General features: G+C 41.2%; 2 protein-coding genes across 3 annotated transcripts in view; both read right to left on the bottom strand.

The window, feature by feature from the left end:
• Positions 1-27,526, bottom strand: part of ASRGL1 (asparaginase and isoaspartyl peptidase 1) — a 248,901-nt gene that overhangs the window by 123,390 nt on the left and 97,985 nt on the right. The window lies entirely within an intron of this gene.
• Positions 752-15,646, bottom strand: OGFRL1 (opioid growth factor receptor like 1). 2 transcript variants are annotated; one of them, XM_036379626.2, is made up of 7 exons: positions 15,301-15,646; positions 13,862-13,948; positions 13,243-13,324; positions 10,177-10,255; positions 10,020-10,086; positions 9,727-9,872; positions 752-7,749 (listed from the first exon to the last, which is right to left on the bottom strand). In XM_036379626.2, exons 1-7 carry the CDS (start codon positions 15,553-15,555, stop codon positions 6,990-6,992), a joined length of 1,476 nt encoding a protein of 491 aa, XP_036235519.1. In that variant the 5' UTR covers positions 15,556-15,646; the 3' UTR covers positions 752-6,989. The 2 variants fall into 2 exon arrangements, with proteins under 2 accessions (XP_036235519.1, XP_036235520.1); XM_036379627.2 differs by having other exon boundaries at positions 13,243-13,321.

Below are 27,526 nucleotides of genomic sequence, written 5' to 3'. Positions count from 1 at the left end.
CTTTTTGGTGCTGTTCATGCTCCCAGGGCAGAGGGTGACTGCCTGACAGCCAGTCTTTGCCAAGGGGCAGATGAGCCACAGTGCTGCCTCAGGGAGCTGTGACTGAGTTTTCTGGGGAGACCAACACACTGACAACCAATGATATTGGCTGGGGAGACCAACACACTGACAACCAATGATATTGGCTGGGGAGACCAACACACTGACAACCAATGATATTGGCTGCGAGTTCAGTGCCAACCCCGGGTGACCTGACAACACAGAAGTAGACTTATAGAGCCATCTTAACACCAAGCTTGATTTGAGACTAAGACCACATGGGAAGTCCTCCTTCAGTGTGAGGAGAACCTGTTTCTCCTCTTTAAGAAGAAACATTTGAGATTAGGAAACCCTTTCCAAATTTGCTGGGCTCTTTACAGAGCTTTATACATCTACAGTCACACCATGTGACTAACAGCTTACTGCAAAACCAGAACTGAAGCCATCCAATCCTACAACTTCAGCACAGGATAAATAAAACCAGCAGGTTAAATGCTTCCCTGCTACATTTAAGCAGCAGTAGCCTGGTTTTGACACTGCTCCTGACAGTTTATGCCTGCATGATCATAGTGGGTATTTTAATGCTAACAGTGTTTTGATAGTATGCATTTTTCTTAATTTAAAAAACTAACTATGGGCTTTTAGAAAAGCTGACTCTAGGGCTTCCCTCATTCCTCTCCTATCCATGGTCGTTTTGCCACTGACAACAAAAGAAGGAGAGCCAGAGCCTTTAATTTCCTGCTTTTAAGTGTTAATATATTTACAGAAGACTTTACGAACAAGCGCCAAACAGCAATTGCACATTATTAGAGCTACACAGTATTTCTACATGTTGCTAAAATAATGCTGCTAAATGGAGAAGCTTTATTAGTTCAGAGTTTTTGGCTGCTGTTATTAAAAATATATTTACCTGAAAGGAAATCCAAGTATTTCATTTTACAAATGATTTAAAATATAGCAGTAAGCAACATAAACTATTGCTTTTTATGTTTATACAATTCTTTTGGCATAACACTGCCATACAGATACAGAATTATAAAATATCTCTTTATAGTGCATTACAAATCCAGAAACTGGTTACCACTCCTACCACATACACATGGTATTGGTACTACCAAACATGCATGCCATTCTGTAATTAAACACTGCAAAGGAATACAGAGAAGAGAGCAGGACCATTCAGAAAAACTGACACAGAGCTGTTCCATTTTGCAAGTAAAAATTGTTGGGCTTTAGGGTTTTTTCTTTATACTGCACTTTTTTCTTAGAATACATTTCAACAATGAAGTCTGTGATATTTTCAAATTTTATCAGTGCAAAACTACACTTAATCATCTGTTGCCAAAATCAAACTGCATAAACGGCAAATAACCATAGAATACCTTAAAACACAGAAAAAAAAAAGAGCAACTAATGATTAGCAAACATGCTTCAGTGGACCCAAAAATATAAGTGCCATAACCTTTTTCACTGCAAAACAATAATTTTCACATGGTTAGCCACAGTAGTAAGTACATTCAGTATATCTCACAATAAACTTTAGTTGATGAATACACCACTGAACTTGTAAGCGTGGTAGAATTAGAGAGCCACATTTCCAAGAAGAAATGAGGTCTCTATTGAATTGATCTCTATAGCTTTTGAACTACATTTTAGTAGTCCATTACATACAGCATGTAATAAACCTATTCTTTAAAGTAAATTCTTGCTTTCACCAAAGGTCTTAACTAAGTGTACTTAAGAACAAGGGCTGAAAAGGGAACACAGCTATCAAGAAAAGAAACAGTTCATAGCCAATACTGAGCACAAAGATATTACAGAGACACAATCTGCACTGCCCTGGAGACTGCATCTAAATATCTGTAAATAGTAAAACTACAGTGTTGACCATAATGTGAATTGAGTGGGTTGTATATGCCTAGGCCTTTTTTGACCCATTTTCAGACTCTGACAGCCATAAAAAATACCTTTTGACCAGTTACTCCAATTACAATTGGAACTGTGAACATGTATCAAAACAAATTACCAAAATGTGGAATGATGTCCATCTTCTACATGATCACATTGCTAGATTCATTGATGCTGGTTGCTCCAAATCCAGAGGTAGCTCACTCCTACGTCGGCTAGGAATAGGTTTTCCATTTGACTGATTTTGCTTTTACACAGGTAAGAAAAAAATAAATCAACCCTGGTCTGCAGTTGGAATCTGACTTTTAACACTTAATTTACACTTTTAGCACTACTCTACAAAAGGATTTATGTGCAAATATGTATTCAGAAGGAATAAGTAAGGTAGCATTGTCATCAACTTAGGACAAGTTTCTGCCTAAGCACACATCTTCTGCCTAAAAACAGAAGAAACATGGGACATTTTCTGCCTAAACAGGTATTTTGTCATTAGAATCTCCCAAGGTATTTAAAAACTGATTTAAAGTGGATTACTCTTCATCTTACAGTACTTTTAGTACTGTGTTCAAATGCAGTAGAAATTCTTTAACAAACAGATCTGAGACAAATAAAAGACCACCTTCCCCACACAAAACATTATTAAAACATGGAACTCACAGCCACAAGGGATTGAAGAGGCTGAAAGAAACCACAAGTTCAAAACCAAAAAATTCCTGCAGAAAAATGGGATCACTGTATAATTTCTTTGTTTCACAGCATCTTTTGGTGGCCAGCACTGGAGGCAGGACACAAGGCTAGAAACATCTTTGGTTCTGATCCCCACTGGCAATTCTGAGGACAACATACATAATCAGCATGATATTGTCACACTTTTATTAATGGCAAAACTTGCTTCACATACTTGCATCTTATTCATAAATACAGCTTTTGTCAAGGAAATTCAATATGATATGTTTCCTGCAAAAGTGTGGTGTAAAAAATTACATTTTCACCTAAACATATATAACTATAAATTGTGATCAGTAACCATCACAACAGTCAGAAGAAGAAAGGGGTAAAACAACCTCTCAATTAAACAGATAGACATAAATTTTATTTAAAAACAAACAAGAGCTGTTTTCCATTTAAATCCAGTAAATGTCACTTGTCTTACCTCACTGGATCATCCACCAATTTTGTACAAAGCTTTTAAGGTCTGTAAACCTTCTTTAAATATAGTACAGATATATGCAACTGCAGATTATTAGAATTATCCTGGAACAGTTCAGAAAGGCTTACACTAGGTTACATGAAATATTAACAATGATTATACAAATACCTAATACATTAGAGTGCTGCAATCTTAGAGCAGGAAACTGAGGAGCTGACCCAAGCTAGAGAACAGCTCTCAAAGGATTATTGCACTTATTTTTAGCATCCTTCAAGATTTTATTTGAGCAACACGAACACAAAGACCTCAGACCTGCTCCTAGATACGTGGACACATGTAACTATTCCTCTGCTCTGAATGGTCTGTGCTGCACACCTCATGTACCCAAGCCTTCAGTGTCTACACCAACACAGTATCAGGTACTGAGGCACACTTGTGTCTGGCACAGTAGGGCACAGAGCTGTAACTAACCTTAAAGTGCTGCATTTTTGCATGATTTGTATGATTGCCTTGTGTGTACTCATCTGTGTACTCAGTAACATTGTTCCAAGTTGCACATTCATATCCCCTTGCCATAAGATCCTTAAAATCAAATTCACAGCTATGTGCACGTACACACTACTCCCACTTAACAGTACCAGAGGCTACTCAGATGTACTTACTTGGGAGGAACCTTCATATGGAAGGTTCTGTTCAATTAACAGATGAACAGCTCAGACTCTAGTCTAACACTGGGCCAAAATACACTATTGTAATAAGTACACAGAAATCCCTGAATACTTAAGCATACAGCAAGACAAAAAGAAACTTAACAGTAAGCAAATGACTTGACTGTCTTTGCATACCCTCAGTTACTGAAGTAATGGTTAACCACCTATGTACTGGCATCTATGAGAATACAATCATTTCAACACACATATACTGTATATATACTGTAAACCTGAAAACCAATACTTAGAAACTTCAAGCACGGGGTGCTTCTGGTTGCTAAGGCCATGATTCTGTAACAAAAATGCATACAGTGCACCCACTTGATCCTCACAGATCTCAATGGGATGCTATGCTGTATGATTGCCCTGCAATAAATCCTTCTTTTAAGAACTTGCAAAATCAGAAGAAACAATTCCTCTATGAAAAGAATGAGAAACTGTCACATTTTACATAGAGCAGAATTTGTTAGTTAAAGCTGAAGTGTCCCATGGGAGTAATTCTGTTGATAAAGCTGTAAAACAAGGATTAGAGTGCAGGAGCCCACCTGACACAAAAACCCTCACTTACATAGTCCCCATAGGTCTTTGTAGGCAACTGATATGCCACTACTCCTCTATGAAAACTGAGAGAAATATATTGAGTTGCAGATTAAAAAAAAACCAACTCTGCAAACATTGCAGAGTTAATACAGGTGTAAGTACCAAAGTTCTTGACAATATTTTCAGATACCTTGGCCCCTTAATGCAGAAAGCTCTGCCAGATTAAAAGTAAAGTACTTAATTATGAACATTGAACCAGTAAGCATGTTGAAGTGAGAGATGTGTCATGATAATGGAATACTCCAGAGTAATCTTCTGGATGCACATCCCAAGAACTTTGTTTAAAACCAGGGCAAGATTTCTCTTTTTTTTATTCAGTAGACAAAAGATCTCCTGAGGTCATTGATGTTCAATCAAATTACACTATAAATATAATAACACCTCTGTCCTCCCTTATTTCATATCTATACTCCACATTTTCTGTAAAGTGTTTAACATTAATACTACAGTTCATAAATTGAAGGCTCTGTATAGCTTCTTATGCTATAGTTATGCTCCTTATATGCAAGGTATCAATTTTCCCTGTGATACTCAAAAAATAACTATGTAAGAACAGCTCTATGAAGTTTGCACAGTTAGGCACTCAAGACTGAAGAAGTCATAGGCAGAAAATGAAGTGTCCTCCCTTTGCATATGTGGAGGGGCAGAGTCCTTAACTACACAGACCAGGTCTATCACAGCACTTCCTTCCCCTTCTGTTCTGAAGGTCAGAGGCAAACACAATCAAGGGGATCCCAGTTCATGTCCAGGGAATTGTGAAAGGCTTCTCAGGATCTTTCTGGCCTTAAAAAGGTGGTGGCTGGAATTCTTTGGGCATTTCTGCTCAGACAGACTAATACCTACTTGAATGAACCAGGTTACCCTAAAAAAAAAATCCATGTATACGAGTTCCTTTCCTCACAAGTCAGCACAGAAGGAGAAATACATCTTCCTTCTTCTCTGCTTCTTTAGGATGGAAAGAGTCTAATTTTTTTCCATAGGTACCAAGATCCCTAAATGCCACTCTATTTGATCCCAAGAACCAGCGCTACCTGGAGAAAAAAATGGATGATGGATTGTCATGATGGGCGCTAGCAAAACAGAACACAAAACATTTTGTCTATGCTCTGAAACCCCTGGAAACTTTATAATTTAGAGTTATAAGACTTGAATAAAGTCCTGTAGCATTTTGACACTCAAACTGTGGTCAGCCTCTTGCCTCGTAACATTTAATCAGCAATACATTAAAGGCAGTGGATAATATGTACACTTTTAAACAGAGAATAGATACAGAAGTTTTGGAGAATTTTAGAACTGTAGGAAGTGTGACTTGCACCTGCATTATTTTTAAATTCATATTCTGCACAACTAACTTGCTGGGTACTACCATTTGACTCGAGCAGCAGAAAATCAGAAGAAGCTACTCAGGGAGAGCAGACAGTTCTTTGGTAGAAGCTGGGAAAGATCTTAACAGTGAAAATCTTACTTGATGGGCTCCAGCCTAGCCAACAGACTGACCTGCCTTAAGTTTACATTGCTTATCAAAGTAACATAAAACTGTGAGAGAGCAAAGAGAGGGAACAGACATCTGGAAAGAAGTATCAGGACTGCCTTTGTCTCCAAGACGAGCAACAGGTGACTGCACTGTGCAGATTCTACCCAAAACTGGCCAGGAAACATCGAAGTTCAAGTGAGACCCAATGTGCCATGCCTGGTGGCCTTTTCTCTGATGGCTTTGCTGATAAGGCAGTGCTCTGTGATAAAGACACTGCTTTTCAGCTGTCCAGAGGCTTTCCAGGTGCTGAACCCAGCTGGGGGAGTCTTCTTATTACAGCCGAGTAACAGAGAGCTTTCAAACTGAGACCAAATTTGAGAGATCAAAGAGATCCCTCCTCCCAGATGAGTTGTAACAAATGAGTCAAGAGAAGGGAGAATTTAACAGGGACTAAAAGAAGTCTAAAGTGCAGTTTCCCTTGTATCCAAAAACTCTGGATACAGTTTCTCTTAAGTTAAAACTTTTATTCAATATACAGTGATTCCCAGCTGTACAGGACATGATATATGCTATCAATTGTTAAGTGCCTCCAACAAAGATGCTAATCTAAGCTAAAAGATACTGTGCAAATACCGCTATTAATCACGGCCATGGTTCCTAAAAAAATAACCACTAGGGTAAAACACTGTGGTTTTGAAATAATTTCTAGTAATTTCCTAAATGGAAAACAAAACTTAAAGCAAGCTTAAAGGAAACTTAAAATTTGGATGTTCCAAGGCTTTTTAGTTGTTACACCTTATTTTTTTTTCAATACGGGATGAATTTTAAAAAGTAGATAAGCTTTTCTGCACAATCTGTCTGGAAAAGATAATGAATTTCTTAGCTTTCAATATGCACAATTGTTTTAAAGAGACACACCTGGCTGACTGCTGATAAACTGAGATTGAAAAAACCAAAATTCATTAACCTACCAGAAGCCTAATCTGATGCATTTGCAACAAGCATAGTCTTGTAAACTAACATTAGATGGAAATTTCAACCAAAATTAACAAGCAATGAATAATTTTGCTTCATTCAACGTGAAACAAGGATTTTTTAAATCTCAGACTCATGGTTTGAGCTCATCCTTAGTTTTTGTGGTGGTCCCCCCTGAAAGTGTATCCTTATCAAGGTTGTCTTGTAGATCTGATGAGGGGTCATTTGAAGAATTCTCAGTGTTACATAAATCTTCCTCTATAACACCTGGGTGATTTCCACAGTCATTGTTCAGATTTTCATCATCTTTTTTGGAATAAGAAGCATCCTCCTTTCTGTCTGAATTATCATGAATTTCGTCTGATTTTGAAAGTTGACTGATATCAGTGTCACTGTTCTTTTCAATGCTGTTCTGCCTAACAGCATCACAGTTCACTTCTTGTTCATCCTGATCATTTTCTTCCCCATTTTTCGTGAATTCTACCTTTCTTTCTTCAGTTATTTTACCAGCTGAGCTTCCACTTGCTGATGTATTCTTAGGCTCTTTTGGTTTCTTATGCTTAGAAATATGACTATTGGGAATGGAAACTGGAGATGCTGGCTTTTTATTTACTTTGCTTCCCTCTGACTTCTGTCTTCTCGGGGGTCCCCAGATAAAATGCTCTGAGGGCGTATAATGTTGCTGGGCAAATCTCAGCAGTTTCCTCCTTTCTCTTCTGTCTCTAATAGTATACACAAAATATTCTAGAGCACTTTGCTTAATGTTGGGAATGGTATCTTCCACAAGAGCTTCATGCAGAATAAATTTTACCAGGGGAGATTTGAAACTCTCATATCCAAGTTCACCAAGGCTTTTCAGAATTCGAGTGATTCTCAAGTAGTTATGTTGAGACCTTTGAAAGAAATGGGTAAAAAAAATTCTATTGAATCAGAAAAAAAAAACACTTTACAAATACAGAACTGGAACTGCAATTCCTCAGTCCTTTTTATCACTTCAGATATGTACTTCAGACTTCCTATATTTTCTCAAAGCTGCTGAAGCTTACTAGCACCTCCTCTGCTAGGATGTTGTGAGTGAAAATTAGTGTTTGTAAAATGCACTGTGGGAGAGAGCTGAGAGCAAATAAAATCAAATGTACTGATTTTGATTCCTTCTGCTGTATGAGAAGGGCAACAAAGCTGATGAAGGGTCTGGAAGCTGTAAGTCCTATAAGGAGCAGCTAAAGGTAGTGGGGTTTTTTATTCTGGAGCCAAAAAGGCTCAGGGGAGACATTATTGCTTTCTACAACTGCCTAAAAGGAGGCTGTGGCAAGGGGGGGTCGGTTTCTTGTCCAGGGCAACAGCTGACAGGACAAAGGGAAATAGCCTCAGGTTGCACCAAGCTGAGGTTCAGGTGGGGCATGAGGAAAATTTCTTCCCTGAAAGAGTGGTTAAGCATTGGAAGAGTGCCCAGGGAAGTGGTGGAAACACCATCCCTGGAAGTGTTCAAGAGATGAGTAGATGTGGCACTTAGTGCTATGGTTTATTTGATATGGTGGTGTTTGGTCAAAGATTGGACTTAATGATCCCAGAGGTTTTTTTTCCAACCTTAATGATTCTATGCTGGTCTCCTTCTGGGGAGAAAACCCAGTCACTTTGTAAAGAAAAGGGTTTGTAGTGTATTTATAGTGCAGCTATGGAACAGGGTTCACTGCACTTCACTCAGGTTACTTAAAAGCTGGGTCTCCAGTCTAGACTAGCACCTGCACTACTGACACAGTCAGTGCTGGGGGAAAAACAGGCACCTCTGGAGAGTAAGTCCCACTGTTGTAAGAAATATCAAAGAGAAAATGAACTAATTGTCTTCTGCAAGTGCTTGTGAAAAGGTCTTTCCCTTGTGGAGCACACCTTAGTATGCAGTAGAATTTTATGTTTGAATTTTAGATGGATAAAATTAGGTACAGAGAGTCCCAAACCCTGACTTAAAACTGTAGCTACTCATTGGGAAGAACAGGAGTGAAAGCATGCAGTAACATTTGGGCTTCCTGAAAACCTGTTTTATCTGTGGCCTGAGTCTGAGCCCACACCCATATTGGGTCATATAATGTTCATGTAAAAATATAAACAAATTATTCCCACTATTCACCTGAAATCCATCAGAATTGTACCTACAAGTTTTATCATAACAGGAGAACAAAATGCTGCAAGAAAACATCCTGCAGCTCTAAGCTGAGAGATATTAGGAAGTGAGCAAAAGATCTGAAAAGAGGTTTTGGTACAATTAATCTGTATGAGACAAAATTCAGTACAAACTTAGGATCCACACAATACCAATGTAAAACAACTGATATAATTTGCTGACCATTGGGCCAAGGCTTGACATAAGATGTTTAAACCTTTCCAGATCAGTATTTCAATTAAAAGAATTTAAATACACAGTATTTCATGTTTTGAGGAGGGAGGGAAATATTTTTACTTAACTTTCATACAGGTGTGGAGAATTTAATCTTTCTCAAAAAGAAATGTAAATACAAAGACAAGTCACTTGTTTTTTCCTAAGTGAGAAGCAGCACTTTGGGATTGGGTGAAAACAAATTCAGTACCATGACAAATTAGTTTGAAGCTGGGATCTTCTTCAACACCATCTAAAATTGTATTTTCAAGGAATTCAATTACGTCAGTCCAACTGGCAATGAGTGAGAAGAACAATCAAAAAAAGGGGAAAGAGGAACATACAGAAAGAAGCACAAACCAGGCATCAACTATTTATTTTTCCCTTTTTTTTTTTCCTGGCAGTCTTTGGAAAAAAATATCTTTGCTTTCTCTAGAAAAGAAAAGGATAAAGAGATTCCATAGCAATTCTAGCAAGTGAAGTGAATGTCATTACTTACTCATTCAAATGCTGAAATCTTTCTTGCCAGTTAGCAGCTCGTGCTACATTTCCAGTTTTATCAATTAGTTTTATTCCAAAAAACTCCAACATCATTTTGTAAGCCAAAAGGAATCTTCTAATGGCTTCTTTTGTTTTCTTGAATTCCTAATGGACAAAGAATATGTCCGAAATTCTTAGTGGCACTAAAGAATTCTCACTACTTCTGCATCGTATAAGACAACTCTACATAACAAAAAGCAGTTATGTATTAAAATTACAGTGATGGTTTGTATGGAGCTCAATTTGACTTACCTCAATTTCATATGTAGTTAATTCTTTAGCATAGAAGTTCAGACCTTGTTCCCTTAGTGGAAAAAGCCTGTTAAAAGAAGACGTGCATTATGGCTCAGTATAAGAGCACTTAATCAAATTAATGCTTTGAAACAGAAATAGGTAATAATTGACTAACCACTGTATATAAGTGTGGTTATGTTCCAGTTTTTCATAGTCTCCTTTCCATTTATTTAGGACCTCTTCAATATAAACCCCTGCATAAAAATAATTTGAAAAACTGTTAGGTAGCCATCAAAACCAGCACTCAGCTACATAAAGTACATGCATGTTAAAATAATGACAGAACACATACTTTGTCTTTCATATACTATGTGAAATAAGGTCTATTGTAGCCATAAATTAATTTTAATTCAAAACTTATTTAGTTACTAAAACTTAATTAAAAAATTAGGTACTTATAAAATGTCAATATAAACAAAACAAATTGACTTATACTGGGTTAACAAAAAGTGAAGGTATGTGACAGCAACCTATGTAAAATATATACAAGAATTCTCATGTCATAGATCCCTTTATCACACTGACTGGGAATTAACAAACTGCTCCCATAAGGCACTGCACTGTGAATCACCTGTCACTGATTTTACAAGATAAAACTCTGCAGCTATCCATCTATCTATCTAATCTTCATAGAACAAAGCCTCAACACTTTAGGAAATCTCCCATACCAGGGATCTCTAATACCGTGGAAGCTGCAAATACCATTATGATTGGGAAATCTTTCTCAATTAATAGTGACCAAGCACAACACTGAGACTGCTCATGGAATTCAGTCACGGGCCAGGGCACTTTTCCAGGTACTACACAGATATACAAAACACATAAAAGGATGGTCCTTGTTCCCAAAGCTGTACAATATCTTTCCATGAATGAGCACTGTGTTTGTCTGTTTCTATTCTGAAACCAACAACAGTTTCAGTACTGCTGCACAGCACCTCCCAAAGCCAAATAGCATAAGAGCAACCTAAAAATCCCAAAGCCCAATGTAGATAGTCTCCTGCTATACATTTAAGATGCCTCTTCACCCAGTGAAAATTTCCATTTGGGTCTAAATGGCAAAGGAGGACACATTTGATACTTTTATTTAAGAAGTGAAAAAAGCAGCTAGTCTAAGGGGCTGATAAGTACATGGGGTTTCTAGTGTAGGAAAAGCTGGAAAAGGACCTTGGAAAGAGGACCTTCACCATCACTGCATCATATCCAACCTGTATTTCAAGTATTGGAGAACTTGCTGCTCAGACCCAGGGCAGAGAGACAAACAGGCCAGCTCTGATCCAGAAGCACAAACTAAATCTGTAAGTCATGGGACTAAACTTCACCTCTAGTATTGCACTAGAAATGTTTTGGGACTTTTTAAACAACATTCTCCAGTATTTCAGTTCTTAACCTGGTAGCTAAGACTCCCTCCAAACCTCTGCATAGCCAGAGTTCACAGACAACAACATGTCATCCTCTGTGGCTTATCACTGACCTTTGACATTACTAACTGTGGTTTTCTCTCAGAATACTAAGAAAAGTTATTTACAAATTTTGGGAGGGAAGCCCTTCTACAGCTTTCATGACTACTTCTTTTTATAGCTAATCCTCTTGAACCGCTCCTTCATTTTGGACTTTTAAAGGAGTTCTTCCCCACAACCTTTCCTGTCTTTAGATTCAGAGCCATATGGTCCCCAGGTTCACACAGACCTCACTGCCCTTAGCTTTCTTTCTATATCTGTTCCCTGTGTAATGTCTCTCAAATCTGCTACTTCTTTACTGGCAATTCCCAGACCCACCTGTTCTTACAGTCAAGCTAAAACTGACTAAAAGCATCTGCCTGTGGGTATCTAGATAAAGCACAAGTCGGTTAAAGCAAAAGTCTTATCTTTCTTTCACAACCTGAGTTATCCTCTTACTTGCTAAGGGTATTACTGCTATCTTGTCTATAAACAGTTCTCATCTTCAACTTTCCTGTGTGTACATTTTTACAACCTTCTGTGTAACATTCCTTTCCAACCAGCTTCCTATCTGAACTCTCACACTTTCAATCTCAACTTTTTTCCCTGACCTTGAAAAGTGCATTCTTGTCATGCTTGCACCTACCCTGAATGTTGCTGAATGCAGCTACCCTGAATGCTGAGAAGAGCATCTTTCTAGACTGTTACTTTTTTATACTGACCTGTTTTTTTGCTTTGCATTCTTCCATTGTGAAACCTTTGCTCTGTAACATCAAACAAAATCTATACACCTTCCCTTCCAAAGCCTTTGTGACCTGTCCCTCACTACCTTATCAGAACCCATTTGTTGCTATGAGACTGATCCTGCTTCCAACAGGATCCTGCCTCTGAGGCAGCCTACACATCTCACTCCTTCTGCACTCCAACATGCACTTCACCATTTCCTACCGAACAACTCTCATGCTGAGAGGATCCTTCGGCAAATACCTTCAAAGTAACCTTGTCAACATTCTTTTAAATTTCAGAGAATATTATTTTTGGCCTTCAGTTTGTCTTTTTTTGCTAATGGCTAAGCTATCATGTGCTGACACTCCTGTCTATCACCCTAACCAAGACTGCTTTATTGCCTCCTCCTGCTTCCCAATCTGTCTGCTATCCTGTTGTCTCTCATATGTCAACTGCAAACTCTCTAGAGTAGGGCTTGTCATCTTTCAGCTTCTCCTGTGTTTGTGCAGAACGCTGCATATGAGGTTCTTGCTCCACTACCAGAACCACTAGGGACACTGAGAAATGGCTTTATTATTGGTGTTACAATAATCTCACACAAGATTAAAACACATTTTTTTTCCCTTACACGATTCCAGGGTTATCCCCAGAGATCACTGCCACTCCTATTCAAACAGCGAGTTGGTGCAATATAGTAGAAGAACTTTATCTTTGTTTAATAGAAGGTACTGCCACAAACAGTGGTACTAACAACGCCTTCTACTTTTCTTAGACTTTATCATGCTGATAATGTCTAAGAAAAGCACCACCTTCCTAGAGTGAAAGCTAACTCTGTTTTAACCACATTTTAACCACAAACTGCTCTTGTGTTATCAATGTACTACTCCAACATGGGAGGTTCATGTTCAGTATATTACTATACACCTTTAATTTGCCTCAATTATCACCAATGTTTCAATTTGCCTCCATCATTAGTGATCATTCTTTTGTTATCACCATTATTGTGGCAGATTACTCACCATCAGGTTTAAATGGGATTTTATTTTTGTAAAACCGGAGATTGCACAAGTCATTTTGATACCGAAGATCTTTAAAGTTCTGCTAAAAGAAAGGAAACAGGACATTATCAGCCTACAAAAACCTACGAAGACTATCCAGAAAGTGATATTAGGTTCTTTGAATAATTTAAGGACAAAAAATTTCAGAGTTTTAGGAACCACAGAGTTCTAGTCATGCACTTAAAGACTCAGTTTAAGGATCTGAAAATTCTTTCTGGGTGGTACCTTCTTCTACTGAGGCAGCAGCAAGCATAGCAGCACCCTCTCCCTTCAGTCTCGAGGAACTCAAGAGACAAATAATCAGTCAGGCAAATTCTATGATCTATCCTCTTTGATATCCAAGGCATAAGCCTTTTCCTGGGCTCCAACCACACTTCCCAGGCTTACACATATCATGTGCTTGCCTGTTTGCCTGGGATGAAAAGACATGATTTCTCTCCCACTCGCATATGTTGTGTCTCAGCTTTTTGGTTTGTGTATCAGCTTTTTGGTTCTCATTTCTTGTACTTGTTGTTCAACACAAAGGTTTAAGAATGTTTTTTTACTGAAAAGACAATTTTAAACCATGAAATGTTCTTACTGGATACTGGTGTCGGTACTTGTATAAATCTCTTGCTGCGTAGAAGCTTCTCTTTGGCTTGGCTGTCAGCTCAGCTCCATCACCACTCTGAAACAGTTAGAAAGCAGATAATCATACACAAACCCCCTAAATAGCATACTTGTGTAATATTCAAATAATTACTTCTCATTATGGATTTCAGCAATGTAAACAAATGTAAGTGCATGTATTTGTCTGCTGTTTGGTCAAACACTGAAAATTTCCCCAGCTCAATACTTACACAACACACTTTAAACCTAAGTTAAAAAATTAATCTAAAATACAAAAGCAAGACTATGAATTGTCCTTCCAAAGAGGCTGAATTTGAGCTAAATCAAGTCTGATTGTCATTTCTAAATGCAAGATTTCAAAGTAATCTGGCAACACAGAGACACCACCAAATCTGAGGAGGAAATCATACTATTTAAAAAAACAAACAACCCCAAACAAACAAAAAAAGGAGTTGCAGACATAGACTTAATTGCTACTATTGCACCCTGTGGAAAATAGTTACTAAAAATATTTCATTCTACTCCTTGCAATACATGCAAAAGGCTAAAGTCAAGCTTAAAAGAGGAAGTTCTCTGGGACTGCACTGGGCATTTGCCATTCTTACTGCCCATCCTATGGCTTATCAACGATACGCTAATGTCAAACAAGCAAGTATGCTCCTTCCTCCTTTCACAAGACCAGCTTTGACCATACCTGCAGGCAAAACACACTTGCATGAACAAGACACACCCCTTGACACTTGGTTATCCGGCACTAGTATCACCATGTAACAAACAGAAAAGGGAAAGACACTTAGGCTTACTTAATTTTGTTTGGTCTCTGAAACAAAACACGATATATCTAGCAACCTAAAAAAGACCCAGCTGTTCCACTCTACATGGTATTCTAATTCAAATAAAATTGTCTAAAGAACACTTAATTTCTTTAAGCTCAGCATTTACAAAGCTTCCTGAAGAAGAGAAAACTCGCTCTGAAAATTCGTCACACCCACCGAGGAGTCACAATTCCATTGCCACATAGAATCGAATATTCAGATTTTTATGCTGTTTAATGAAGAGGCCACGTTAATTTACAACACAGCCTTCCCGGGAAACAGCAGCAGCGAGAATGTCAACGACACCAAGGCCTCGATTTTCTCCCAATAATGACAGGGGAGGGGTGAGGAGAGATAAAACCGGGCTCGTCCTTAGCGGAGATGCAGTGCTGGGTTATCCCCAGCCGCTCCGGGCGCTGGCAGGTGCCGCCGGCAGCAGCCCGGGCCCGCGAGTGCCGCAGAGCAGCGGGAGCGGGGCCGCCCGGACCGCGGCTCGGCTCGGTTCGGTTCGGGTCCGCCCGTCCCCGCTCGGCCGCCGGGCCCGCGGGCAGGGCAGGGTAGGGCGAGGCGGGGCCGCGTTCGGCGCTGCCGGTACCTGCTCGGGGCTGGCGGCGTCCGCCTCTGCCCGCTCCGCGTCCTCCTGCGCTGGCGGGGCCGGCGGCGGCTCCCCGGGCCGGCAGTCGGCGGCGGGCGGCTCGGGCGGCTCTTCCCCGCCTCCCGCGGCGGCGCACACCCCCTCCTGCCGCCGCGGCTCCGCCGCCTCGGGCTCCGAGTCAGTCTCCCAGGTGGAGTCGCAGTCCTCCACCGTGGTGGGCTCCTTGAAGCTGACCCCGCTCAGCAGGCTGCCCATCGGCCCGGAGGCCGCGGAGGCCGAGGGCTGCGAGCGGCCGCGGGCTGCCTACGGCTGCGGCATGGCGGGGCGGGGCGGCGGCGGCCGGGGCTGCTCCCCGCCCGGCCCCAGCCCACGGACACGCGCGGGGCGGAGCTGGAGGCTCCGGGATTTCCACAAGAAACGCGCGCCCAGCGCTGGCGGTGGGCACCGGGCAGTGCCCGGCCGGCGGCACCGCGGGGTCGGGCGGGGCGGCTCAGGGCCCGCCCGCCGCCCCGGCACCGGGCAGGCCGTGCCAGAGGGGAGAGGGAGAGGGAGAGGGAGAGGGAGAGGGAGTTCCCCCGTCCGAGCAGGTGCGCCCCGCAGGGATTTCATCGCCCGGAGGCGACCGCGCTGTCCCCTGAAGGCTTCTGAGACAAGCGAGTGGGTGCGAGTGGGGTGTTCATGGAGAAGAGCGGGGATGGAGGCTGCCCCAGAGCAGCGGTGTGGGGAGGAGAGGCTTTTGTGACACCTGCGGTGAGCAAGCTCCGGCTGTCCGCTAGACATGGGAACTGTTGACCCCAAAGAGTGTACAGGGACTAGAGAAAACAGGAATGGAGGAGGGAATACTGTGATAACCAGCCAGTTTTCGCTGCTTCTAAAATTCTTGCAAGTTTGGGGATGAAACTGGCATGGTGTTCAAGGACCAATTTGAAGGGGCAGTGACAGTGTATTTTTTCTTTGGCCAATACATGCCTTTTGGACAGAAACACTGCCAGGAGTGAAGAGCTGATGAGTTGACAGCTTAGCACATTGTTCCAGTGCCTACTCTCACACTCATGTCTAAAAACATGTCCTAATTTCTAACCAGGGTTGGTAGGCTTCAATTCCTACTCAGGGATTTCTGCCTTCTCCTTAAAGACAATTCTGGGATGTCTGGAGACCACTCCTAAAGATGTGGAATATCATCAAGTCATCTCACTCCTCTTCTTGGTAAACCAAAAAGGTTGAGTTTCTTCAGCCTCTTTCCATAAATTCCCTTTCACATTCCCTCATTCCAAGTTGTCAAAGTTGTACCTTTTTTGTCTGCTGTGTGTTTAATGTTTTAGCATTTGTTTCAAGTGCAGGTACCAACATTTTAACTGGGTGTCTGGGTCATCAGTATAGAGGTGAATTCATCTATATATTCTTGTTTCCCTATCCACTCTCTATAAACTGAAGTACCATTTTAAGCCAAGTTGCTACAGTGTCATGCTTAGATGCACTCATGTCACTCTCATACATAACTCTCCTTCAGGTTCATTTGAAGCATGTTAGCTGCCCCCACTGACACCAAACACAAGAAATGGCTGAGATTGCCCTGGTTTGTCAGACCTTGTTTCAGGCAAGCGTACTTGCAGCAGCAGCTCACCTAGATACTGTCACAGCTGCATGGCCCCCCCTGAGCCTGCCATGCAGCTCAGTCCACCCCTGCTGCCCGTGCCCTGCTGCCTCCCACCATCACCCACCCTGGCCAAGACATTTCTCCTCCTCCTGTGCTCTTCATGAAGATCAATGAAGCCCACTCAGCCTTTCCAGTACCCCTTAGTCACCATCATGCCAGCTGCTTCCCTCTTTCCAGCTATTCCCACTCCCAAGATCAAAGCTAGAGGCCCAAGCCAAGACATCCCCTCCGCCCCCAGCCCTGTAGGTTTTCAAGGTCTACTGGAACTTTTTTGATATGTGATATTAAGAAATGCATGTAGCATACAGGAAAGTTCAGTTTCATTTTTGCCTGTGGACATAATTTTAATAAAGAATAAAAAATCCCCATCAAGCAAGAAGAAGAAAGGTTATAAGAGGGCAAGCAGTAAGACTAGATACCAGGGCTGCAGTTGAGGGAACTGAGTATTTTATAACACTGATGCTTATATATCACATTTTTGGAGAGTTCCCTCTTCTTTGGCCTCATTTGGGGGAATGAGGTCATTCTTTCCTGCTTCCACAGCACCTCCTCCCATGTTGTTGGCAGTTTGAAGGAACTGACTTAAGAAATTCTGACATCTGCAGCACATTTTTCTTGACTACCTGCAGACCAGGTACTTCCATTGGCCAACATCTACAGGCCAGTTCTGCTTCCTCTCCCCTGCTACAGTTTTTGTCAAGGTTCTCTCACTGGAATTGTGTTTATACTATGGACAGTGGAGCCTCTATGGAGAGTGGAATGCCTTGCATGAGCATCAAAAACCAGGGGAAGGTTTTGATGACATTTCAGTTTGCATGGCAGTTAATCCCACAAACAAAAAAAAAAAAAAAAAAAGAAAAAAAAGAAAAAAAAAAGATCTTTCTGCAGGAAAGCTCAATTTCTTGTGCAAATAACTGCACTTTATTATAGAAAGCTCAGTTTTACCTGAAGAGCAAGGCTGTCAGCCAAGTCTCAAAGCTGTCGACCAAATCTCATAATAGAATTTTAGGTGGATTTTTAAAAGATCTGGATCTTAGAGCACTGATAAGAACTGGGAGTCAAATGAGCTGGTGGGAGAACTCACCAAGCCAGTCCCCATCATTTACCATCAGTCCTGGTTAACCAGGGATGTCCCAGATGACTGGAGGTTAATCAGTATGATGCCCACCTACAAGATGGGTGTCTTGGGGTGATTTTACAATGAGTAGTCTATTCCCTTATCATCTGCTGCATGTCCAGAAATGGTTGTTTAAGGTGGGTTGGCAGGAGGGGGGGGCCTTGGGACTCTTCCATGGGCTTTTTCAAAGCTTCATTCTCCAGGCATCCCTGGTGCCATGCAGACTGTGCCTTTTTTTTTTTTTTTTTGCTTATCTAGCTTGGTTTTTGTTAGCTTAGGCAAGAAGGGTTATTTTACTCTCCCTGGCCTTGGAGAGGCTGCTGCAGCAATCCTTGGGTGGCTTTTTTCCAAAGTGAACTGTACGGTTTGGTTTTGGTCTGAGACCCCAGAGAATGACCAGCGGGAGAAGAATTGGCTGGGAGCTGCTCCATCTCGGCCCCAGACCACAGAAAAGCAGAGCCAGTGAGAAAAAGAGACAAAATCCACCTCCTTCACCTGCTGTGAAGAGGGGACCAACACCAGAGACTCACCAGATTCCCATCTGTTTTGCTAGAGCTGCTGTGTGAACCTTTTGTTTTGCTTTTTTTTTCCTTGAGACAGGAGGAGCCAATTTTTTCTCCCCACCAGCTTGCCAGCCATTGCAGTTTTATTTTTTTTCCCTGGCATTTTGAGTTATTTGTTCTGGTGGTGGTGGGGGATTTGCCTTTTGCCAGATGTATGTAGTTTTCCTTTGAACAATGTGTTCTTTCAGGGTTGCAGCTTATTGCTGGTTCTGGTTGTGAACTGGAGGCAGTTGGGATTCATGAAGAGGCTCTAGCACCCTAAATAGCTTTGTAGGGTGGTATTTCAGAGCTTGAACAGATTCCCCCAAGACATATCTTATTTAGAAAAAAATAAATTCCATTACCTCACAGTCAGAACTGGTAGTCAATTTTGGTAGTGACGGTAGTGAATTTAAGGCACTTGAGTTCACGAAAGTATTCCTGTACAATGGAAGATGACTAAGTGCTAAAGACCTGTTTCAATCAAGTAGTTTGACTGTCACATAACACAGGTGAAAAACAACAGAAGACCTAGGGGACTGCAAACCACCGTAAATCAAATACAGACTTTCATAATGCTTATAGAAATAAGCACTTCTGATTATATACATTTATATACATCTTAAACAGCATAGGTTATTCTAAGCTGTGGGTTTTTTTCTTTGATGAGGTCATGGTTTTATGAGGACTTCAAAGTGGAAACCACATTGCTTTCTCAAAGCTAATGCTGCGTGTGATAACTGTTAAAAAATTATTAAAAATGCGGTAATTGTAATACCTTATCATTATCTTGGGAGGATGCTAGGAATAGGATACCAGAGAGGTCAATTAACAACTGTGGAGAGACTTATCAACCTAATATTAAGGTGATATAAAGCTGGGAGGGATTATGCATCCGTAGAGGATATAGTAGACTACAAAACTGCTTTGATAAATGACAGAGGAGGGTAAAATAAATAACATTGGTAAAATGAAATTTAGTTGAGCTAATGTAAAATGATTCACAGTGGATATTTAAACATACAAAGGTAGATTTAGGAAATGCAGGAAGGCATTGATATGACAGAAATGTCTGAGAGCTACAGTATTATTTGCATACATTTAGACAAGGGTCCAAATGTATTTGGACGCCAACACTGGGAAAGTGTTCAAAGTCATACAGGCATGACAATTTTTTGTATGAAGTGGCTGTAGCTGACTGGTATTTTAATGGGGTTTGTTACCTCATTTGCTTATTTTTTGACTATGGTGAATGTTAATTCTCTTCTTTAGTCCAGTAATGCCTCAGACTGCTAAATGCCAAGCTTGATGTAGTAGCTATAGAAGGTGAATCTAATTTAGAAAGTTCTCCACAATTTCCCTCTAGTGAGTGTCATTGGAAATGATTAACTAACTGTAAACTCAGAAGTCAGGATGCATATTTCCCTAAATTTGTTTCTATTGAAATCTGAAATTAATTTACAGTGAAGAAAAGATTTCACATAAATCATGCCAGACGTGACAGATCAGTGTATTAAGCTCAGTAAAGCCAGTGGAAGTTCTCTCATTTTTGCTGGTTATGACTACGAAATTGAAGACCTTAACTGAAGCCCTGTTTATTGAAGTGTCTTGCACTACAAGTCTGTAAAAGGTCATTTCAGAACAAATAAATAGAAGGGTGTTTTACTTTAAGATGATCTGTCTAGGTGTCAGAGAGGCAGTCTCAGTGTAGTCCTTAAGCCTCTAAGATTCTGCTTGTTGTCTTTCAGATAAGAGTTTGAGCAGCCAGTTTCTTGAGAGGAAACTGATCCAAGCCTGGCATGCAGCATGGTCTAAATGAATTGCTGTGCAGAAATCCTTGATTTATAGCTGGAATCCTACATCACCCTTGTGATGAACTGGAACCAGGTACCCAGGTTGGCACTACCAGCTCTTCTGTAGTGGGCTTGCCTACGGTGCATCAGCAGGGTCAGCTGCCTGACATCACTGATAAGAAATGATGTTCACTTGCCAGAAGTTCACACAGGATTAGGTGATGCCATTAAGTTTTGCTGAAGGGCTCCTGGACTGCACCATGCAAGCTAGTAATTTTGGCAGTGTAACCCAGTGAGAAATTCTTCTCCCTGAAAGACAAACTGAGAGTGTGATGCAGAGGCCCAAATGCAGGTGTCCAAGTGCCTTTGGGGATCCCTTGGTCTATCCATCTTCTGCTGCAGAAGGACACTGGTGCTCCATAGGCTCAGGAGGTCCCATGGTGTAGCTGCCAGCCCCCCATAAAGACATTTTGGCTACTCTAGGTTGTCTCCAATGATGCACCTACTATGTGCATGCTTATCATATATCGGTATAGGCCAGCTATGTCTGTATGTGACTGGTTGGTTGGCTGGATCCCTTTGAAAGCTGCTGGTCTGGATTGACCACAGCTGCATTTATCTACTGCACTATAACACCCCTTGTTATCTTCTGGCATACACCTCTGTGTAAACATAAATTTAGGTGTTTCTTTACAAACTTGATCCTGCCCCTGATGTCCCTGAGCATCCATATTTCTGTTGGTGTGCTACAGCACTCCCTCTGATGTGTAAGTGGACATTTCTGACCTGACAGCACACAGTATCTCCTGTCTTGAACTTCCAGAATTACTAAATGAGGCACCCGTGCCAGATGTAGGACATGGCTTAGTGTACTCAGAGTAGGCACAATGCCCCCAGAGCTGTGTGGTTTTCTCCTCTGGGTCATTAAACAGAGACAGAGACTGACATTGTTCTGAACCCTGAGAAGGCTTCTCATTTGGGGAATTTATGTCCTGAGGTGTCTAACCTGTAGATGCTGAGCCCGAGCTAATCACAGAATGCTCCTTGTGTACTCCAATAGGGAAAAATAGGAACCTCCAGAGGATAATCCCTGTCATCCTAAAATAGGCATTTTAAATATGTAGGCTAAATCACAATATTGTTTGTTTCTACTGATTATAAAGGAAGCCAAGATCTAGCCAAACGCAGGTTTAGACATCAGACTTTCAAGCTGTAAATATTGCATGACATGATCCAGTCCCACACACTTGAGGTTTCCTGAAAATACTGAATTTTGAGTACCCAGCTCCCATAGGAAAAGAGAGAGCATCCAACTGAGCTGGTGGTGAGCATCCCTTTCCCTGGCATGAAGAGTATCTGTAATCAGGTCATATCATGTAATACACGTTCCGTGAGAGACTGAGAGGACTCTTGTTTCAGAGTGTCTGTTGCTAGGTACGCAGAACTCAAGAGTACAGATCTCTTTAGAAAGAGACAGAGCTTTAACCTTCCTGTCACATCCTATTGAATTTCTTATGCATAAGATCAAAACGATAAGGAGATGAACAAGAAAACTGCCTCTTCCTTCGTCTCTGAATGAGCAGCCAGCCTTTGGCTCTCTGAGGAACAGACAAGTATGAAAGGCTCTAAGGAGATCAGAGCATCACACTACCCTGTGTGTCATTTGCTGTGCTTTATTTCCTCACCTAAACACAGCAGAAGTTATGCAGAGCCCCTTCTCCATCCATAATGAATAGTAAATAATGAATCCCATTCTGTTCTCCTTGGGTTAAAGGGCCTCACTTTAAGGTGACATAAAGTCAGAGCATCCCCTGGGAGTGCAGCCAAGCAGTACCAACACAGGCCTTCCCAAGTTTGACCCACCTCTGTCAGCTGAAAGTGGTAAACCCCTAATTCAAGACCACAGACTCTGCTTGTTCTTTCTTAGCTGAGTTTTTATATGACTGTGTGAATTTATGTAGTTGTGATGGTGCAGCATAGCTGTTTCAAAGATCTAACTGATGTCAAGATTGATGTGATTCATGGGAGTCATAGGATCCCGACCACTGAAAAAATGTCCGGATTAAATGATATGCATTTGTGCAGTTCCATAGTTTACTTTTCAGCAGATGATTGTGGATTTTATACACTTCATCAAGGATAATTTGAAAGTGCCCAAAGTCATTGATCTTCAACAAACTCCTCAGCACTTAGTTGCAGCCAGAGGCTGGCACAAGACCAAATTACACAAGTGGGACAATTGCAGGCCCTGACTCTGCCACTACCTGCTTTGCATCATTTTTCAAAACAGGCTTTTTACATCATCTGTAGAAAATCTGTATAAATATATAAACTAGGGAAGAAATTAATCAGGGAGGCCATTTTTTATTAGGTCACTGATGCTCCACTGATGCTACGTTTTTAGCTTGTGATTAAGGCAAAGAGGGATAGACTGAGACACAAAAGCAAGCAAACAGACACAACCAGAAACTGAAACCACTAACAACGCTGGCTTTCATGTGATTTTTATAACCATTTGGGTTAGTTCACTTAGTTAGACTATTCTGCACAGCTTTAAAGCACAGGTCCCCGTCAGTTCTGCCTATTAGTCTTTGATGGCACCTTAAAGCAAGCCTTCCCCATGCCTGCCAACCTCTGTGTGACTTCAGGGTGGCCAAGCTGGAGGGAGATGACGGCAGAGTTGAGGAATTCAACTGCTTTGGAGTGATGAGGAGCAAGACATTGTCCACAGTCTGTGATTTGACACGGGACTGAAGCATGTTATACTTTACACAATGTGATCCTCATAGGAAACCCTGGCAGCAGTTTATATGAATATGCACAGAATATGCACATATATTCTGGAGTGAAAGGAGTGATTTTTTTTCCCCTACCTATCTTGTTGCCCCTTTAATATTCCCTATGTCAGATTTCCTTAGATCACCACAATAGCATCATAATGCTATTGTATTCCTCTATTCTGAAGAAAACATGTTAGTAGAACCTGTAAAAGCCTTTCCCTGTTTATGTCTGTGGTGCCATCAGTACATTAAGTGTACTTGCCATACCAACAAAGCATGCAAGGCGGTGAGTTTAAAGAGATTAAATTCTGCTTCTAGTGACACAGGAGAACTAAGAAGGGATAGGGATGATCTTTTCCTGATATGACAAATCTGAGTTATGTGTCAACAAATACCATAACAAATGTCCACTTTAGGAATCTGATGCAGTAAAGAAAATTATCAGAGTGCAGTGAGCACGTGCACTCTTGCAGAATTAGCCTGTTTCATTCTGTAACATGTGCTGTTACAGCGGGAAGCCACCTGGCAGCTGGAATACAAGCAGCCTTTGACAGGCTCAGTAAAGCCATTGCCAGGCTTTCACACTGCTGTTTGACCAGGCTGAATGAACCATCCAAACAGACACACTTCTGGCCTGAATGAAGAGATGAGTAAATAAGCACAACAACTTCCTTTTGCATGTGGTAAAGTGGGTCAGCAAAATATTGCTGGTAATGTGCTAAAATACAGTGAATGCTTTGCATTTCTTGATTTACTGCTCTGTGTGAACTCTGTATGCTTCCTTATATCATAATTAGGGGGTTGCTTGCAGCTGTGTTTGGGATGAGTCAATTTTTTAAAAGAAAAACCCCACCTAGGTGAGCTGGCAATTTGGGGAGGAACGAAGGAGTATAAATTACATGTTGATCAATAGCATTGTTAAAAAATAGTAAAAGCAAAACCAAAAAAGCCAATATTCTCACCATAATTACAGATGACATCAGAACAGTGGATAAAGCTGTTAAGATACTTTGTCAAACATTACATTTGTTACATTAGAGGTCATTACAAAGCAAAACACAAACCAGGACATGGGCAAAAGAGCACAGCCAAATTCAGACTCAGCAGGCAGAGCTGAGGACAAGCAAAAAAAAGAAAAGGACTGATCCAGGCTAGGGACTGGATCCTTGCAGGGTAAATGAACAGTTTCCTTGCAGTGTAAATGCAGTTGGTCAGGGGACAGGAGGATCCTTACCAAGAGGCTAAGAATGACTAAACAATATATATTTGTGTCACTATTGTCATTACAACAACAACATAAAAAAATCCCCACACTACAACAAATGTATGGCTAACAAGAAAAGGTGCAATTTTTCTTCTTGGTGTCGACATCAAAAAGGACAAAGCCCCATTGTTATTTCTTAACACTATTAAAGCAATGGCATTTGCTGGCTTGTGATGTTTGTGGTGGTATTTCCTTGTGGCAGGAATCTACAAGTTAAGAACAGAGGAACTGTTCACATTGTATGGAACACAGGAGAAAGAAATATATGATGCATGTTTGTGTTCATTAAATGAGTTCTTCAAAGGAAATAAGATAAAAAATAAAGATTGCCAGCCTTGCATGAGTAACAATATTGAGTCCTGTGGATGGGTTTTTTGGTTCAAACTCTGACACAAGCAATTCACTCTCCTGCAGATGCTTGCTGTTTCTAGAATGCAATGATCATCTCCTGGTTCTGCTTCAGATGAAAACAATGATTCATTTCTGTATTACATTTCTATGAAATTTGTCACCCTCTAACACCACTCATAGCTATCCTTGAGCAGGGAAATACATGACAGGTCTGAGTGTGTGCCAGAGTGAAAAAATAAAGCACCTAAACTAATGTAAACATCATGTTAGGCCTAAAAAGATAGAATAGGAACAGCCCTTTCCAGCACCATGTGTTTGAGCAGACACGGTGGTGGGATGTGTATCTAACTGTTTTGCTGTGTTCTTTCATTTACATTACAAAGGGATGTTTTTGGCAGAAAGTCAGTGTAAGCAGCATTCATTATTCCTTTAAGGGGCTTGATAATTCAGTATGGTAATACGCTGCAGGCTGTCAGTGCTGTCAACCATCCACCAAGAGATAAATTAAACTTTGTCCCAGCGTCAGTATTTCTGTATGCAGTCCTGAGATTAAATGAGATTGGAGATCTGACCATAGGGGTGAGAACTAGTGACATTTGATATGCTTGTGAGACAATTTTGGGTGAGGTAAAAACCACCAGGAACTGAATAAAACATGTGAAAGTAGTCATCATTAGCTCAGGGGATATGAAAATCACAGAAAATGAGAAAAGTGATTCAAGCTGACAAAAAAACCCCAAAACAACACAATAAAACCCACCAAAACCAACAAAAAGAACCAAACACAAACCAACCCTCAAGTATGTCTTTGAAATCTGACTCAAATATAGAAAGGGGAAGTGGGTTTCTCATGCAGCTTTGGGTGTGTCTAAATGGTTGCTCAGAGTACCCTTACAGTCAGGGGCAAAAAAGTGAAATTTTAGATACCAAAGCATTTAATCCTTAAGTAGCCATTTAAACTAGGTCTGATGAAGTACCTCTTTCTTTGTCTACTTTATAAAGAGAGCACAACTGACTTACCTGCATAAGACACAAACACTGAAGATATCTGAAGTCACCCAAAAAGTGACTAATCTTCAGCACACCTAGAAACATTTTAATTTACATGAGCTTATTCAGCTTGGCCATCTGATGATGACTGACAAACTGGCTGCCTTAAATGACTCTTGAAAAGCTCAGTCCTGCCAGGAGGGAAGGTCCACACTGCAGTGGTGCCACATGGAAATCACAGCATAACTCTCAGCACCCAACTTTTCTGCAATGAAGTAGCTACTGAGTCTCCACAGATTTGCTCAAGGGGAATGAAGAAAGGGGGAGACTGCTACAGCAAGAAATTCAGAACTGTAACCTGACATCAGTGCTTTGAGGCTGCATCTATATTAGTGTTTTAGCCTGGGTCAGAAGAGAGCAGAGCTTATAAAGATAAGTTCCCAATTTGTCCCCCATCCTGGGCTTTGGTTCATACTACTCATTCACACAGTCTCACAGAACATAAACTTTATTTGCTTTAGATCAAATAAACTGGAAGATGGAGATCAGTGCAATGGGCATTCTGCCCATGGGACCAGATTAGGACTATTCTGAAGAAAAAAAAATCACTAAGGTTAGTAGTATGGGTGTCAGATTCTCAGCACTGTTTTGCTCTTTAGGTCTGCCACTAGCTTGCACTACTTGCTAATGTATCCCAAAGTGAAGAGGATTCTGGAAGAGTCCATTGCTCCATTAACCACTGGAGGAATTTAGAAATATGACAGCTGATTTACTGTACTCAAAAGTGATTGAAACAAATAACCACCAAATGGACATGGACAGTGAACTAGTCTTCCAAAATTCAGTATTTTAACAAAGGAAAAATCCATTAAACAAAGGCAGAAACAAGTATGGCACAAGGACTAAGATAGTGAATTAACTGAGGATATAAAATACCTCTTGATTACCTCTATCTATCAGATATGTCCAGGAAATTCAAATTACAAATTGGGCTTTTGTTTACAGCAGTAGCTTCATGGCTTCATTCAAGCATAAACTGTTCTAAACTAACCACAATTTTATTACTTACCAGTTAGCTTTTAATGGCTGCAAAAGAACAAGGCAAACTGCAAAACAAAGCACCAAGACTGTTACCAGCACTACTGACCTGGCTGCCTTATCCACAGCCTGCAGGTTGTTGCACCTGCTCCAAATGGAGCCTTATCCATAAGCCACAGCCTCTTCAGGGTTATACCCACCATGGCACAGACTTATCCGTGGTCACTGTCCTTTAGAAGAAACCTTGCCCAACACAGCTTTAGCCATGGCTGCAGTCCCTCCAGGGGAGTAGCTGCTCTGTTGTGGGCTTATCCGTGGGCACATTTCAGGTGTTCCAGCATGACCTCTTGCACTGCTACTGATGTTCAAGGTGTAGCTGTTGTGGCCACCCAGGGATTGGCTGCCTCAGGGCAGACCAGTGTCACATCCCCAAACATCTGGCTGCTGAGAAAACCAAATCAGGTTCACAGCCCACATGTGGTTCAGTAGGGACGTTCGAGGAACTGAGTGGTCATTGCAATAAGGCTGGAAATATCTACCACATAGAAGATGCTTCACTCTCCCCAAAAAGCAGCTGAGGAGAGCAAGAACTGCTGCTGGTTCACGCCAGGGTTCTCCAGACACTGGGAGGCAGTGATGCAAGGGCAAACACCAGGCTTGGCCTCAGGACAATGCTTTTATCGTAGGTTTCCCA

This window comes from Molothrus ater, chromosome 3 (genome assembly GCF_012460135.2).
Source record: "Molothrus ater isolate BHLD 08-10-18 breed brown headed cowbird chromosome 3, BPBGC_Mater_1.1, whole genome shotgun sequence".
Lineage (NCBI taxonomy): Eukaryota > Metazoa > Chordata > Aves > Passeriformes > Icteridae > Molothrus > Molothrus ater.
The sequence above is the reverse complement of the archived record's forward strand: the minus strand, read 5'-3'. Positions and strand labels throughout refer to the sequence as shown.

Excerpts from the sequence above, each read along its gene's own strand:
- OGFRL1 (XM_036379626.2), bottom strand. The coding sequence starts at position 15,555 with ATGGGCAGCCTGCTGAGCGGGGTCAGCTTCAAGGAGCCCACCACGGTG. Across the intron at positions 9,873-10,019 it reads TAACTACATATGAAATTGAG|GAATTCAAGAAAACAAAAGA; the intron begins GTAAGTCAAATT and ends TTTGTCCATTAG. Across the intron at positions 7,750-9,726 it reads AGATTTCAGCATTTGAATGA|GTCTCAACATAACTACTTGA; the intron begins GTAAGTAATGAC and ends TTTCTTTCAAAG.